The sequence below is a fragment of the Tachyglossus aculeatus genome, chromosome 10, assembly GCF_015852505.1.
Source record: "Tachyglossus aculeatus isolate mTacAcu1 chromosome 10, mTacAcu1.pri, whole genome shotgun sequence".
Taxonomy (NCBI): Eukaryota; Metazoa; Chordata; class Mammalia; order Monotremata; family Tachyglossidae; genus Tachyglossus; species Tachyglossus aculeatus.
In genome coordinates, this window is record NC_052075.1 from 9977874 (window position 1) to 9992597 (window position 14724).

At 44.0% G+C, this 14724-nt stretch overlaps 1 protein-coding gene across 1 annotated transcript in view; it reads right to left on the reverse strand.

Moving 5' to 3' along the window:
• The window catches only part of PPARGC1A (PPARG coactivator 1 alpha), a 551441-nt gene that overhangs the window by 303415 nt on the left and 233302 nt on the right, over nt 1-14724 (reverse strand). The window contains exon 2 of the mRNA XM_038753163.1: nt 9618-9704. Within this exon, the coding sequence (XP_038609091.1) occupies nt 9618-9704 (87 nt within the window). The remainder of the gene's footprint in view (nt 1-9617; nt 9705-14724) is intronic.

Below are 14724 nucleotides of genomic sequence, written 5' to 3' on the forward strand. Positions count from 1 at the left end.
ATGGTGCAATTTTGATTACTCCTTCAGAATTTAAATATATACTGGGTGGGGGCAGGGCGGGGGGTTGCAATAGGCTGGTTCTTTATGCATCAATATCGGGGAGGAACTAGGATCTTTTTGAACAGAACAGGAGAGACACTCTCAAACTGGGGCCATCCTGACAAACAAGTGCGTGTTCAGGTTGTGATCAAAGGGACAAGAAGAATCTTCATCTGACACAAGGTCAGAATAGGTTGGCAAGTCTCTGGGGAACGGCTGGGTGAATTTAATCGAATCAAACCCAGCCTTATGCCCCCGATCACTACGACAAAATGATGTCTAAAACATGGCACGGACTATATCGAAATATCTGGAGAAGATCGACGGGAAGTTATTTGAAGAATTTATTTGAAGAATTTGTGAGAGCGTAGCTGAAGGAAAGGGGTGCAGAGATGCAGGAGCAAGTGAGGCAACTGACTGAAGAGACCACCACTTTCCAGAATTCTCTCCCATCCCAGAGCAGCAGTACCACCTCCCTCTCCCACCAGGAAACAGGGACTGGCTGGAGCTGCCCGCAGGGTCAGTGGCGGCACAGTGATGTCACCGACTCCAGAGATCCCTCCTGGCTGGTCCAGGCTATCCACCTTGGCCGTCCCTAAAGAACTCTGGGGCAATGGTGGCGTGGAGCTGGGGGTCTGTATTCAGACCACTCCAGAAGGTTCTGTTCCCCGTGAGAGGGTCACGGAGATACGTTACACTTATTTCTACCACAATATTCCGATTCTGGCTAGAACGATGTTAGGAAACGGGGTTAGGGAATTAGGAAATGTTCTTGCAACACTGCGAGCCTATCCAGACACGCACAGTGGGCCCCCGTGTCCGATGAAAATGTGTGTGCGCAGGTTTGCATGCATACACATTAGACATGTTGAGTTATTTGATGTGAGCTTTCCCTTAATTCAAGGGACATGTATGAAACCACTGTGATACAGTACCTAAGCCATCACCCCGACAATGCTTATGTATATACCATTAGAACTGGTTGCCTCCCTTACCTGGAATTTATTTAATGTCCATCTCCCCAACTAGATTGTATGATCCTTGAAAGAAGAAACCATGCCCACTTACTCTACTGGCACTCTCCAGAGCATTTAGAACAGTGCTCTGGACATGGTAAGTACTCAATAAATACCATCAATTTTTTTTAACATGTCCAAAACAGAACTCCTCCTATTCGTACCCAAATCTAGTCCTCCCCCTAATTTCCCATCACCGTAGACAGCACCGCCATCCTCCCTGTCTTGCAATCGTATAATCTTGACATTATCCTTGACTCATCTACCTCACTCAACCAACATATTCAGTCTGTTGACAAATCCTGTCAGTTCAACCTTCATCCCTAAAATCCACTCTTCTCTCCATCCAAACAGCTACCACGTTAATTCACGCATTAATTCTATCCCACTTTAACTACTCTATCAGCCTTCTTGCTGACCTCACTGCCTCCTGTCTCTCCCGACTCCAGTACATACTTCAATTCATTGTCTGGATCATTTTTCCACAACACCATTCAGTCCATGTTTCCCCACTCCTCAAGAACCTCCAGGAGTTGCCCATCCACCTCTGCTTCAAACAGAAACTTCCTACCATAGGCTTTAAAACGTTCAATCACCTTGCCCCTTCCCTGGTTTTTCATTCATTCATTCATTCAATCGTATTTATTGAGCGATTACTGTGTGCAGAGCACTGTACTAAGCACTTGGGAAGTACAAGTTGACAACATATAGAGATGGTCCCTACCCAACAGCGGGCTCACAGTCTAGAAGGGGGAGACAGACAAGAAAACAAAACATATTAACAAAATAAAATAAATAGAATAGTAAATATGTACAAGTAAAATAGAGTAATAAATCTGTACAAACATATATACAGGTGCTGTGGAGAGGGGAAGGAGGTAGGGTGTGGGGGGGGATAGGAAGGAGGGGGCTCAGTCTGGGAAGGCCTCCTGGAAGAGGTGAGCTCTCAGTAGGGCTTTGAAGGGAGGAAGAGAGCCAGCTTGGCGGATGGGCAGAGGGAGGGCATTCCAGGCCAGCGGGAGGACGTGGGCCGGAGGTTGATGGTGGGACAGGAGAGAACGAGGCACAGTGAGGAGGTTAGTGGCAAAGGAGCAGAGGATGTGGGCTGAGCTGTAAAAGGAAAGAAGGGAGGTGAGGTAGGAGGGGGCAAGGTGATAGAGAGCCTTGAAGCTGAGAGTGAGGAGTTTTTGCCTAATGCGTAGGTTAATTGGCAGCCACTGAAGATTTTTGAGGAGGGGAGTAACATGCCCAGAGCGTTACTGCACAGAGATGATCCAGGCAGCAGCGTGAAGTGTAGGCTGAAGTGGGGAGAGACAGGAGGATGGGAGATCAGAGAGGAGGCCGATGCAGTAATCCAGTCGGGATAGGATGAGAGATTGAACCAGCAGGGTAGCAGTTTGGAAGGAGAGGAAAGGGCGGATCTGGGCAATGTTGCAGAGGTGAGACCGGCAGTTTTTGCTGACGGATTGGATGTGAGAGGTGAACGAGAGAGCAGAGTAGAGGATGACAACAAGGTTGCGGGCTTGTGAGACGGGAAGGATGGTAGTGCCATCAACAGTGATAGGAAAGTCAGGGAGAGGGCAGGGTTTGGGAGGGAAGATAAGGAGTTCTGTCTTGGACTTATTGAGTTTTAGATGGCAGGCAGACATCCAGATGGAGATGTCTTGAAGGCAGGAGGAGACATGAGCCTGAAGGGAGGGAGAGAGAGCAGGGGCAGAGATGTAGATTCGGGTGTCATCAGCATAGAGGTGGTAGTTGAAGCCGTGGGAGCGAATGAGTTCACCGAGGGAGTGAGTGTAGATAAAGAACAGGAGGGGACCGAGAACTGACCCTTGAGGAACCCCTACAGTAAGGGGATGGGAGGGGGAGGAGGAGCCCGGAAAAGAGACTGAGAATGAATGGCCGGAGAGATAAGAGGAGAACCAGGAGAGGACAGAGTCTGTGAAGCCAAGGCTGGATAGTGTGTTGAGGAGAAGGGGGTGGTCCACAGTGTCGAAGGCAGCTGAGAGGTCGAGGAGGATTAGGATAGAGTAGGAGTCGTTGGATTTGGCAAGCAGGAGGTCATTGGTGACCTTTGGGAGGGCAGTTTCAGTGGAATCTAGGGGACAGAAGCCAGATTGGAGGAGGTCGAGGAGAGAGTTGGCGTTGAGGAATTCGAGGCAGTGGGTGTAGACGACTCATTCAAGGAGTTTGGAAAGGAAGGGTAGGAGGGAGATAGGGTGATAACTAGAAGGGGAGGTGGGGTCAAGAGAGGTTTTTTTTAGGATGGGGGAGACGTAGGCATGTTTGAAGGCAGAGGGAAAGGAACCAATGGAGAGTGAGCGGTTGAAGATGGAAGTTAAGAAGGGGAGGAGGGACGGGGCGAGAGATTTCATAAGATGAGAGGGAATGGGGTCAGAAGCACAGGTGGCCGGAGTAGCACTTGAGAGGAGGGAGGAGATCTCATCTGAGGATACCGCTGGGAAGGATGGGAGAGTAGCGGAGAGGGTTGAGAGCTGGTTTCCTACTACAACCCAGTGGCACACTTCCCTTCTTTCATACTGACCCACTCACTGTACCTGGCTCTCGTCCATCTTGCACTAACCCCTGGCCCACATCCTGCCTCTGGCCTGGAATACCCTCCTTCATATCGAACAGATGTTTATTCTCCCTACCTTCAAAGCCTTATTAAAAATACATCTCCTCCAAGTGGCCTTCCCCAATTAAGCCCTCATTCCCTCTCCTACCATTCCCTTCTGCATCACCCTTGCATTAGGATTTGCACCCTTTATTCATCCCTCCTTCAGCCCAATAGCATTTATGTACACATCCATAATTCAATCAATTTATTTATGCTAATGACTGTCTTCCCCTCTAGACTGTAAACTCATTGAGGGCACCAAACTCATTGAGGGCTATGCTGCTTCTTAATCAACCAATTGACTTTTTGCGTAGCGAACCAGGATCATTTTGCTTGACTTTACAGGGAACTGGATGGGGTGACGAGTGGTAGTATGATTAGCTAACACGCTAAGATGGACACTGAAATTTCACATCCCCAAGGGGGTAAACTGAGCATGCCTAGGGCACTGTTCTTAAGGTTCTCACAACAGCAAAATCAGAGTAATAGACGAACATGCAAGAATAACCATAACGATTCTTACCACTTAGACAGTCGTACTGTCAAAAAAGTTATTACCCTGTCTAGCCCCAGGAAGCAGACCTCCCCAGTTCTACAGATGAGAAACAAGAAACAAGGGCACCTTAGGTGACTTGTCCAAGTGACCCAACCTGGAAGGGGACAGCCAGTATTTCAGGATTCAGAGTTCCCGACTCCTGGCTTCCTACTCAGTCCACTGGACTGAGCTGGCTCATGGCCCTTCGAAAGGAACTAGTTATCGGTGGGCATGAGGACTTTGTAAAATAAATGGACTAGATGAAAATTCTGGCTTCTCTCCATGTGCCGGCACAAATCTCAATGTACCTTGAAAGTCTCTAAGCCACAAACAGGGAGTGAAAAGCTGGAGAATCAGTGTGGGGAAGCAAACAGCTTTTTTCAAGCTCTCGTTCCCTAAGTGCTATTTGAACAATGAAGCCTTATCTCCCAATATGAAATAAAAGCTTATTTTCCCCCCTCAAACAAAAGCATTAACGTCAACCTGGATGATGATTCTATCGGGGAAAACAAAGCCCATTATGCCAGAAATAGCCACATCTGTGATAATTATAATAATTGATGATCCTGTCTTCCCTCAATCTAAGATCCTCACAGAACTTTTGGAAGATGACTCATTCTCCTGTCTTCTGGCAATGCCAGGACACTGAGTGGTTGGAGTCCAACCAAATGCTAAAGCCAGGAGAAGACAGACCAAAACCATAACCTGTCCCTCCTCACCATCCTCAGGCTCTGAGTTGGCAAGACTAAACCAGTCAAGGGACTCTGACAAACTAATCCGACAAATATGCTGCCCACTTCGTAGATTGGGTCACTCTAAACTGTGGCCAGAAGAAATTTTCAAGACATTTAGATCCTTCTCCTTCTCATCAGATGGACAGACAGCTGACCCAGCACCTCAGAACACTGTGTGTCACCACGTCTCTATCTGAACACTGGATCTTCCATGCCATTTGACACGCTTCAGCTCCTGATCCTTGGAAGCGCATAATCGGAGCCCAGTGAACTACTGGTGTTAATCCACTGGCTTTGAAACTAGAAGCTGCCTTAAAAATATGCTAACGCATATCAAATGAGCACTTGTTTACCCAACATATAAGGTCAATTTGGGAGGCAAACTTTCTGTTCCCAAATCATTAAAGTCAGTTTGTTTTGAGTTGAATTATTCCTGGACCTGATTAAACCAAAGAATAAACTGCTCAGCTCCATGAAATACATTCCTGGTTTAGAGCCCAAGGGAATTATTTGGTAAAAAGCCCCCAACAGGAAGCTAAATGGTGCCTTGAGAGAGAGTCAACCTTAATCCTGAGCCAGATACCCATTTAGGTGTCCGTGGCTTTTCAATCAATGGTATTTATTGAGTGCGTACTGTGTATAGAGCATTGTACTAAGTGCAGTTGGTAGACATGATTTCAATCTTTGAGAATTTTATAATCTAGTGTTTTTCAAGTGATACTGATACTATTTGAAGCATTTTTCTCCTGTTTCTTTTTTAATGGTGTTTGTTAAAGCACTTCCTACATGCCAGGCACTGTATTAAGCACTGGGGTAGGTAGAAGCTAATCATATTGGATTTCAGCCACGGGGCTCACAGTCTTAATCCCCATTTTACAGATGATGTAACTGAGGCACAGAGAAGTTAAGTGATTTGCCCAGAGTCTCACATTAAGCAGCGTGGCTCCATGGAAAGAGCAAGGGCTTTGGAGTCAGAGGTCATGGGTTCAAATCCCAGCTCCACCAATTGTCAGCTGTGTGACTTTGGGCAAGTCACTTCACTTCTCTGTGCCTCAGTCACCTCATCTGTAAAATGGGGATTAAAACTGTGAGCCCCCCATGGGACAACCTGATCACCTTGTAACCTCCCCAGTGCTTAGAACAGTGCTTTGCACATAGTAAGCGCTTAACAAATACCATCATTATTATTATTAAGTGGCAGAGCTATAATTAGAACCCAGGTTTAAACATGTTTAAGTCTGTTTAAGCATGTTAGACCTTGTGGTCATTATCAGGTTTTGATAAAATGCTTGAAGGCTATTTAGGGTACATCTTGGCTAACATCTGGGCTACTGGGTCACCGGAGGTAGTCCCTACTCTACTTTCTGCCTCAGAATACCCACACCCTAGGCTGGGTATTCTGATTGGACAGGCCCTAGTGAATGTTTCAAAATAAATTTCACCCTGTCTGAAGTCACCTCAAGGGTCACCCATGCTGAAAGAAAAATGCTCTTGGAATGGCCCTTTTAACCCACAGGGCAGTGTCCGATCTCTGTCTAAAATCTCCCAACACTTTTATTTCTTGGGCAACCATTGTGATCTAGGAAAGCAAATTTGTTTCTCAAACTATGTTTATGCCTGTGGTCTCCATGGAGCTTGGGCTTTTCTCGTTAGCATATTTCTCCTTCTCCGAAAGGACTTGGGACCCAGAGTCTAGTGAGTCACATTTTAAACTCAGATTACAAGTTACAAACCCACACATTTTAATTACTCACTTTGGTACAATCTGGATCCAAGTCACAAGCTTACAAATCAATGTGTGACTGATTAGTTTTTTTTCTTTAACTAACCCATGAACTATGTAGTGAGGAGAAGGATGCTGGTTGTAGATGATAGGCTTAGTGAATACTTAAGAGAAAGAGATGTAAATGCAAAAAATAAGACCACTGTTATTGGCCAATATACTATCATCCTGCATAATACTAAAAAATCAGTACAGAAGGACAAAAGATAAGAAGACAAAAAATATCTCCAGTGGGCATCAACTCTTGGACTCTGGTATTTTCCATTTTGCAGTCAGTGTAGCTCTCGCTGTCCTCTTGTGCTTGTCTTCTCTCCTACCAGGAGCTCCTCTCCCTTTACGTCCTGCAGACCATTTTTCTCCCCATCTTCAAAGCCCTTCTAAAATGACACTTCCTCCAGGAAGCCTTCCCTGATGAATCTCTCATTCTCTCACCCTATTCTCCCCCACAACCCCTTAACCACCACCACTACAACACCTAGGCACTTGAGTCCTTACCCCCTAAACACTTAGCTACTCACAGAACTTGTGAGAAGCAGCATGACTTAGTGGAAAGAGCATAAGCTTGGGAGTCAGAGGTTGTGGGTTCTAATCCCGACTCGGCCACTTAGCTGTGTGACTTTGGGCAAGTCACTTCACTTCTCTGTACCTCAGTTCCCTGGTCTGTAAAGTGGGGATTAAGACTGTGAGCCCCACGTGGGACAACCTGATTACCTTGTATCTACCCCTGTGCTTAGAACAGTGCTTGGCACATAGTAAGCGCTGAACAAATTCCATCATTATTATTATTGTTAAGCACTTAACAAATGCCATCATTATTATTATTATTAAGCACTTAAATACCATCACCATTATTATTATCTCTTTATTCTTAGTTGCTTCCCCTACTTGTAATGTATTTTAGTGTCCAGCTCCCCTGCTAGGTTTTTTAAGCCCCTTGAGTGTGGGAATCATGACTACTAACTCTAATGAGTGCGCCCAAGCAATTAGTACAGCGCTCGGCACAGAGTAAGCATTCACTAAACACCTCTCTCGCCCTAGGGTGAATGATCCTACAAAAATCTACTCTGCAAACTGCACCTAGGTGGGAATGCATTCCTAGACTTTGTACATGTTAATCAACACTTGGGCTTAGAAATCAGGTAAATGGCGCATCCAACTACTCACTAGGGAAGTCTTCATTTGTGAGTTTAAATGCTGGAACTGAGTTCAAAAAAAGTAGGTCTGTAAACCTCAAGCCCATTACAGCTCAATTATCCACAGGATTAAATCTGAGAAGCAGTGTCCTTCAAAGAAACAAGTCCAGAACCCAAAAGGAACTGTTCCAGAAATGGGGTCCTTCTCAAGTTCCAGAGGATGGAAGCATTTCTGTCACTGATGGTGCTTTGAGTACTGGCAAACCATCTGCCCATGGTCATAAATGTGTGTAAAAATCTCAACCAAGAGCCAAAAATTGTTCTGGATCTTGCTAATCAGTTGGTTTTAAGAACCAGTAGGCCACGGAGCAGAAGCAAGGAAAACATGCCGCCTACAAACTCGAGTGATGCTAGTGGATGCCTGCAATGAAAATAAATCTAGGGGTAGCACAAATCCAACTGTAAATATCACATGCAGAGAGCTATGAGTAACATTCAGATATTCAACAGTTTCATGGTAACTATCAGTTCAAAAGTCCATAGATCAGAACAAATCTTATTTTGTTCAAAACTGGGTCAAAAACCCTAGTGCGACGCAGGCCACCCAAAGAGTTGCCATTAGAATTTCCCCTCATCAAGGTAAAGCTGTTTAAAAATGTCTATTTTTAAATCGGAGGTGCTCCCACCATCTTTTGCAGTGACCTTTCGGAATCACTGGTGGATTGTCCGATTCCAGAAGAGACTGCAGAGACCTTGTTCTAATGAAGGGACCCGTAATAAACCAATGGCCTAAAAACAGGAGTGCTGACTAAGAAAGATAGAGTAGAATCCCTTTCTTTGAGGGCAAGCTCCTGATGTGAAAATGTGACCCGACATTCTTTCACCTTCCCCAGAGAGAATGAACTTCCTCATGAAATACTTGAGAGAAGACAGCACTTTTTGCAACAGGGAGATGTTTTTGGAGAACAGAAACCTCTTCCTCACACTTAACACGGCTTTCTGCAAGAAGTCCTGAGCAAGAGAGACCTTTTGTGTGTGTCTGCAAGCTGTATCGAATAATTCTCCAGATAATGGAGGGACTAATAGGAGCCAGGAGACCCACAGGAAAGCTCATCACTAAATACAGACTCCAAATAACCTTTACGGCCACTGGAAGTTGCTGAGGCAAGGATGTTTAGGGAAGTGAAGGAGGTGGGGCAAGGAACTGAGAAAATGAGAAAGCAAGCTAAAATCCCTTCCCCTTGGGGGATTGCTAATTCTGATAAAAATGCCCCCGAAAGGAGGGAGTGGTGGAGTGCATATATTTGAGAAGCGTTATGGGTAGAGGTGAAGTTCTAGGTGCCCAGTGAACCAGGGGGACTGGATATGTGGTCTCAAAGTGGAGCCTCATCTCACTGTCATTCAACTGCTAGAGGGCATCCATGCCTGACACAGCTGAATTTGGGGAATGTCTTAACTCATCAAAATCGCCCAGTTCTTAAACTAATATCAAGGCATAACAAGTGAAGAGATCGGGAATGGGAAAAAATGTAATTCCAGTAAGGATATACAGAATAAAAACTGAACTGGAAAAGCCTTAGTCGATTTTGGGCTGTTCCCAGGGAAAGGTGCGGGGGTGGGGGGCACGGGGGAGAAGGGGCAACAAAAGACCACTACCACTCCAGGGTATTATCTTGAAATGACCAGGGTGGCATCAAAAATCCAAAGGAAAACAAGGCTGGTGGAAGAAAGCTGTTTGTTTTTATGACATATCTTACTTGCTTGGAGGCAAAATCTGTTGCTGCATTTGGACTCCTGAGAGAACGTGCTGCATCCCTCCCTTCAGGATCTAAAGATGTGACCATCTGAAGCAAAGAAAGAGACACTTAGTTTCTTTCCATAAAAAATATTACACTGCAGGTCTCTAGGACGTTAAACACAGCTAACATGAAGATTGGACATTTCACCCAGAAACAAAGAATGCTAATTCATTTTACTGTGATCATATCAATAATCAAATACGGATACAATTTTTACAAACTCCATCGTCAGGCTGGCGCCTCCCTGTTAACAGGGACCTGGGGACAGCTTCCCTTCTCCCACCCAATGCCATGGGAAGTGGAGTGGGGGGGGGGGGGCAGGGGGAGAAGCTGAGTCACACACAATCCAAAATCTCACACCCCTGGAATTCTGGAAGCTGTGGACACCACGGGAGTGAAGCCTTCCAGGTTGCAGGATTAGACAATGGGCAGGTGTCACCCTCCCTCACAAAGCTGAGAATTTTGGGAAAGTTGCGGTGTTATCTTTCTTAGGACTGTTTACCTAGATCCTTAAAAATGGGCCTAGGGACTGTCCCACCACATAGTGATTAGCTGCCATATTTCCCTCTTGGTATTTTTCAGAGATTAATTTTTATCTCGTTCGTATTGTTATCGAGATTGTAGTCAATGTATTAAATGTCTCTGTGTCTTCCCCACTTTGATTTTGTTACCCTTGGGGGTCGAAGATTGTGTCAATGAATTTTTGTATAATTAAGAATGATATTATTACCGTTATTATTATTATTATTATATTTGTTAAGCACATATGTGCCAAACATTGTACAAGACACTGGGGTAGTTACAAAATAATCAGATTGGACACAGTCTCCACCCCGCTTAGGACTCACAGTCTAAGGGGAAGAGAAGAACAGACACAGAGAAGTTAACTGACTTGACAAAGGTCACACAGCAGCCTTTAGTACAGTGCTCTCTGCTTATTGCAAGTGCTTAAAAATTGTTAGCGGTAATAAAAATAACTATTACTGAGGTGACCAATTCATTCTCCTGGCACTCCTGTGTTAATAATAATTATTATTATTATGGCATTTGTTAAGCACTTACTATGTGCTAGGCACTGTTCTAAACATTAGGGTAGGTACAAACAAATCAAGGTGGACCAATCCCTGTCCCATGTTGGGCTACAGTCTCAATCCCCATTTTACATATGAGGTAACTGAGGCCCAGAGAAGTGAAGTGAATTGCCCAAGGTCACACAGCAGACAAGTGGCGGAGCCGGGATGTGATGGAGAAAGAAAGATGGGTGCTCCTGGTCCCATTTCCAGAGGAGGGAATTGCGGGGCAGAGTGGCTAAGAGACTTGTCCAAGGCAGTGGGCCCAACGTCCCAGATCCCGCAGACATTCTGGATCTGCCACATACACGCCCAGAGGGATTGCTTTGCTTTCAGCGCTTAGAACAGTGCTTTGCACATAGTAAGCGCTCAACAAATGCCATCATCATTGCTTTGGGAAAGCCATTAACCATTCTGGCCTCTGTTTCCCAGTCTGTAAAACAGGGAAAAACACGTCAACCTGCCTCATGGGGTGGTGGAGAACTCAAACAACAGTGTCTCTTCTTTGCGAGCTCTTTATTTCACAAAAGCTCAGAGCACTTGTAAATGCTAAATGTATTGTGACTACTTTCAATATATGTAATTACCGAACAGTACTTTGCCAGGATGAAGTGCTGTATACATTCTTAATAACAATAAATTACGTTCCTGTAATACTTCCGACTAAACATCTCAAAAGCCTTGAAACACATCTTTTCCCCTACATCTCCAAATATCTCCATCTGTCGGATTTAAAAGGGTCATTTTCCCTACAATACCACAAACCCACTCCTTGTTACTCTGTATTCACGGTATCCATATGAACATAAAAGGAGTTACCCATTACGGATCCCAGCCCCCCGTCAGCATCTTTTCCATAGATTGAGCACTGATAGAGGTCACGGAGCCTTCCACTTAGAGGAAGTCTGTATAGCTCAATGGGGTCAGGGTAGATGGTATGAGACTCCAGCAGATACTAAGCTGCAGGGCAGATCACACTGCTGTCATTGTATGGTGCAATTTCCACTTCAGAAGAAAACCTTCCCCAACATAATAAAATATCAGGTGCACAAAGCCTATGAGCACAAACTACCCTGGGGATCAGGATGGAAGCTGGGAGATGAAAACTACACTTACCAGTTTTTCCTCCTTAGTACCTTATTTTAGAAAAACTAGTGTGGCTTAGTAGAAAGAGCACAGGCCTGGGAATCAGCCGACCTGAGTTCTAATCCTGCTGTGCAGCTTGCCTACTTTGAGATTTTGTGCAAGCTGCTTAGCTTTTCTGTGCCTCAGTGATCTCAACTGTAAAATGGGGAATAAAAACCCAACTTCCCTCCCACTTCGACAGAAAGCCTTGTGTGGGATAGGGACTGTCTCTGATCAGATGGTTTTGCACCTAGTCCAGTGCTTAGTAGAGTGTATGGCTCATAGAAGGGACTCAACAAATACCATGATTAATCTACTTGCTCCACACGAGAAAGGATTATTTCAGAGTGATACTCCTATACATATATATGAGTGATAATTTGGCTGGATGTGTAAAAAATAAATCCTCTTCTTGGATACTACAGATTAGTTGAGAGACCTTAATTATCCTCTGTGCAATTCAGACTGACAAATGGTTTATAAATGGGAAATGTTGATGTATTATCTAGAATTGTAATAAAATGATCCTATCTTCTGATTTTTCCCTCAAGTTAATATTTCACCCTCCCAATTATTATTATTGTTATTACCATCATTAAAAATGTTAAACTCCTTAAGATATGATTGCCAATGAATTTTGCAAGCCAAGGAGAAGCTGCTCTCACTTATTCAAAAACCAAGAGATACAATCCCTACCCGGTAAGCTGTGCCGTAAATATACAAATTTTAGCTGTGAAAAGAAAGTTTGCGTGTGATTCTAAAATAATGAAGATATTACATTCATATATACTTCAATAAATCCTAGGACTTACAAATTAGAAACTGTGTCAAGCTGAAATGTAAATCGGACCCAGTTTTTCTCTTAGGAATGATGGTGTAAGTGGAGAATTGGTTCCTGAACCAAGTCAGAGACCCTGTTTTTGCTAGAATTCCCCCAAATTGTGTAAGTCAATCAATTAAACAATAGCATTTATTGAGTTTTTGATGTGTGCAGAGCACTGTACGAAGCATTTGGGAGAGTACAGTACAACAGAGTTGTTAGACATGTTCCCTGCCCACAAGGAACTTACAGTCTCAATTATAAATGAGCAATATAGGTACATTAGTTTATATTGAGTCAGACAGGTTTTACAGAGCTTAGTACAGTGTTCCATACATAGTTATTGCTTCAATAAATACTGCTGATTGGAGGAAAATGCACCTGCTTACCCTTCTTGGGTAATCTGCCTGGTGATCAAGAGAAACCTCGACCTCTCCCACTTTTCCCCCAACTCTCTTTAAATGCTCCTCCCCTCACATGTTTTCCTTTCCCATTCTTACTTCTAAAATTATTTAAAATTATTTTCCCATTTTCCTGTGGTTCTCATGAACCCCTCTCTCTTCACCGGCAGCCCCAGAGCTAGCGCCTTAGAATAGGCTAGCACTGGTGAAATGGATGTGTTGTAAGCTGAAATAGGATGTAAATTTAGCAACACTAAAACTGTCATTTGTCGTAACTCAAAGTGACTCAGATATGTCATAACTCAAAATGTCTCAGACCTGATTGTCTGATCCATAATCCAAATCTCTTCTAAGATCAAAACTCTGACAGCAATTTAACTAAGGAAAGTGGGCTTTGCAATGTCCTGGGTTTAGGAGTTTAAACAAACTGAAAAAGCTAGTTGATCACCTAGATTTCTGTTAATCCAAAAAAAAAAAAAAAAAAGGAATTGGAGAACCCCAACCCCAGCGTTGAACTATCTAATCAAAGTAAGAGTGAAAGAAAATGGGAATCAAACTTGCGTAACACCAGGTCTGCCACTAATTTGTTTTTTTCAAATTTGCCATCATTAGAACTTGGATTCCAATATTTTACAATCTGCACCCACTTCCTAATAATAATAATGATGGTATTTATTAAGCACTTACTATGTGCAAAGCACTGTTCTAAACGCTGGGGAGGTTACAGGGTGATCAGGTTGTCCCACAGGGGGCTCACAGTCTTAATCCCCATTTTACAGATGAGGTAACTGAGGCACAGAGAAGTTAAGTGACTTGCCCAAGGTCACACAGCTGACAATTGACGGAGCCGGGATTCAAACCCATGACTTCTGACTCCAAAGCCCGTGCTCTTTCCACTAAGCCACATTCCTAATGTCAACAAATCCACCACTATACATATAAATTATATGTGGGAGCAGCATCTCATCTGTTATCTGTAAAATGGGGATTAAGACTGTGAGCCCCACATGGGACAACCTGATCACCTTGTAACCTCCCCAGTGCTTAGAACAGTGCTTTTCACATAGTAAGCACTTAATAAATGCTATCAGAAACAGCATGGCTCAGTGGAAAGAACATGGGCTTTGGAGTCAGAGGTCATGGGTTCAAATCCCAGCTCCACCAACTGTCAGCTGTGTGACTTTGGGCAAGTCACTTAACTTCTCTGGGCCTCAGTTACCTCATCTGTAAAATGGGGATTAAGACTGTGAGCCCCCCGTGGGACAACCTGTTCACCTTCTTACCTCCCTAGCACTTAGAACAGTGCTTTGCACATAGTAAGCGCTTCATAAATGCCATCATTATTATTATCATTACAATTACTCCAGTGCTTAGAACAGTGCTTGGCACATAGTAAGCACTTAGCAAATGCCATCATTATTATTATAAATTCCTGTAAAAGAATAAAAAAAGATACAGCAGCTATCTTATGCCATTCTGAATAAAAAGGCAATGCAGTCTCTTAGAGTATCCCACATAAACTAGGTGGGGAAAGGCATATGCCTGCCAACAGTAAACTAAAGATGATACACATGTATTAGGGAGTCTCCTGCCATGTGCCCCTGTGAAATAATAGAAATTAAAAGGTTCTTTACGCATTCAACAATTTC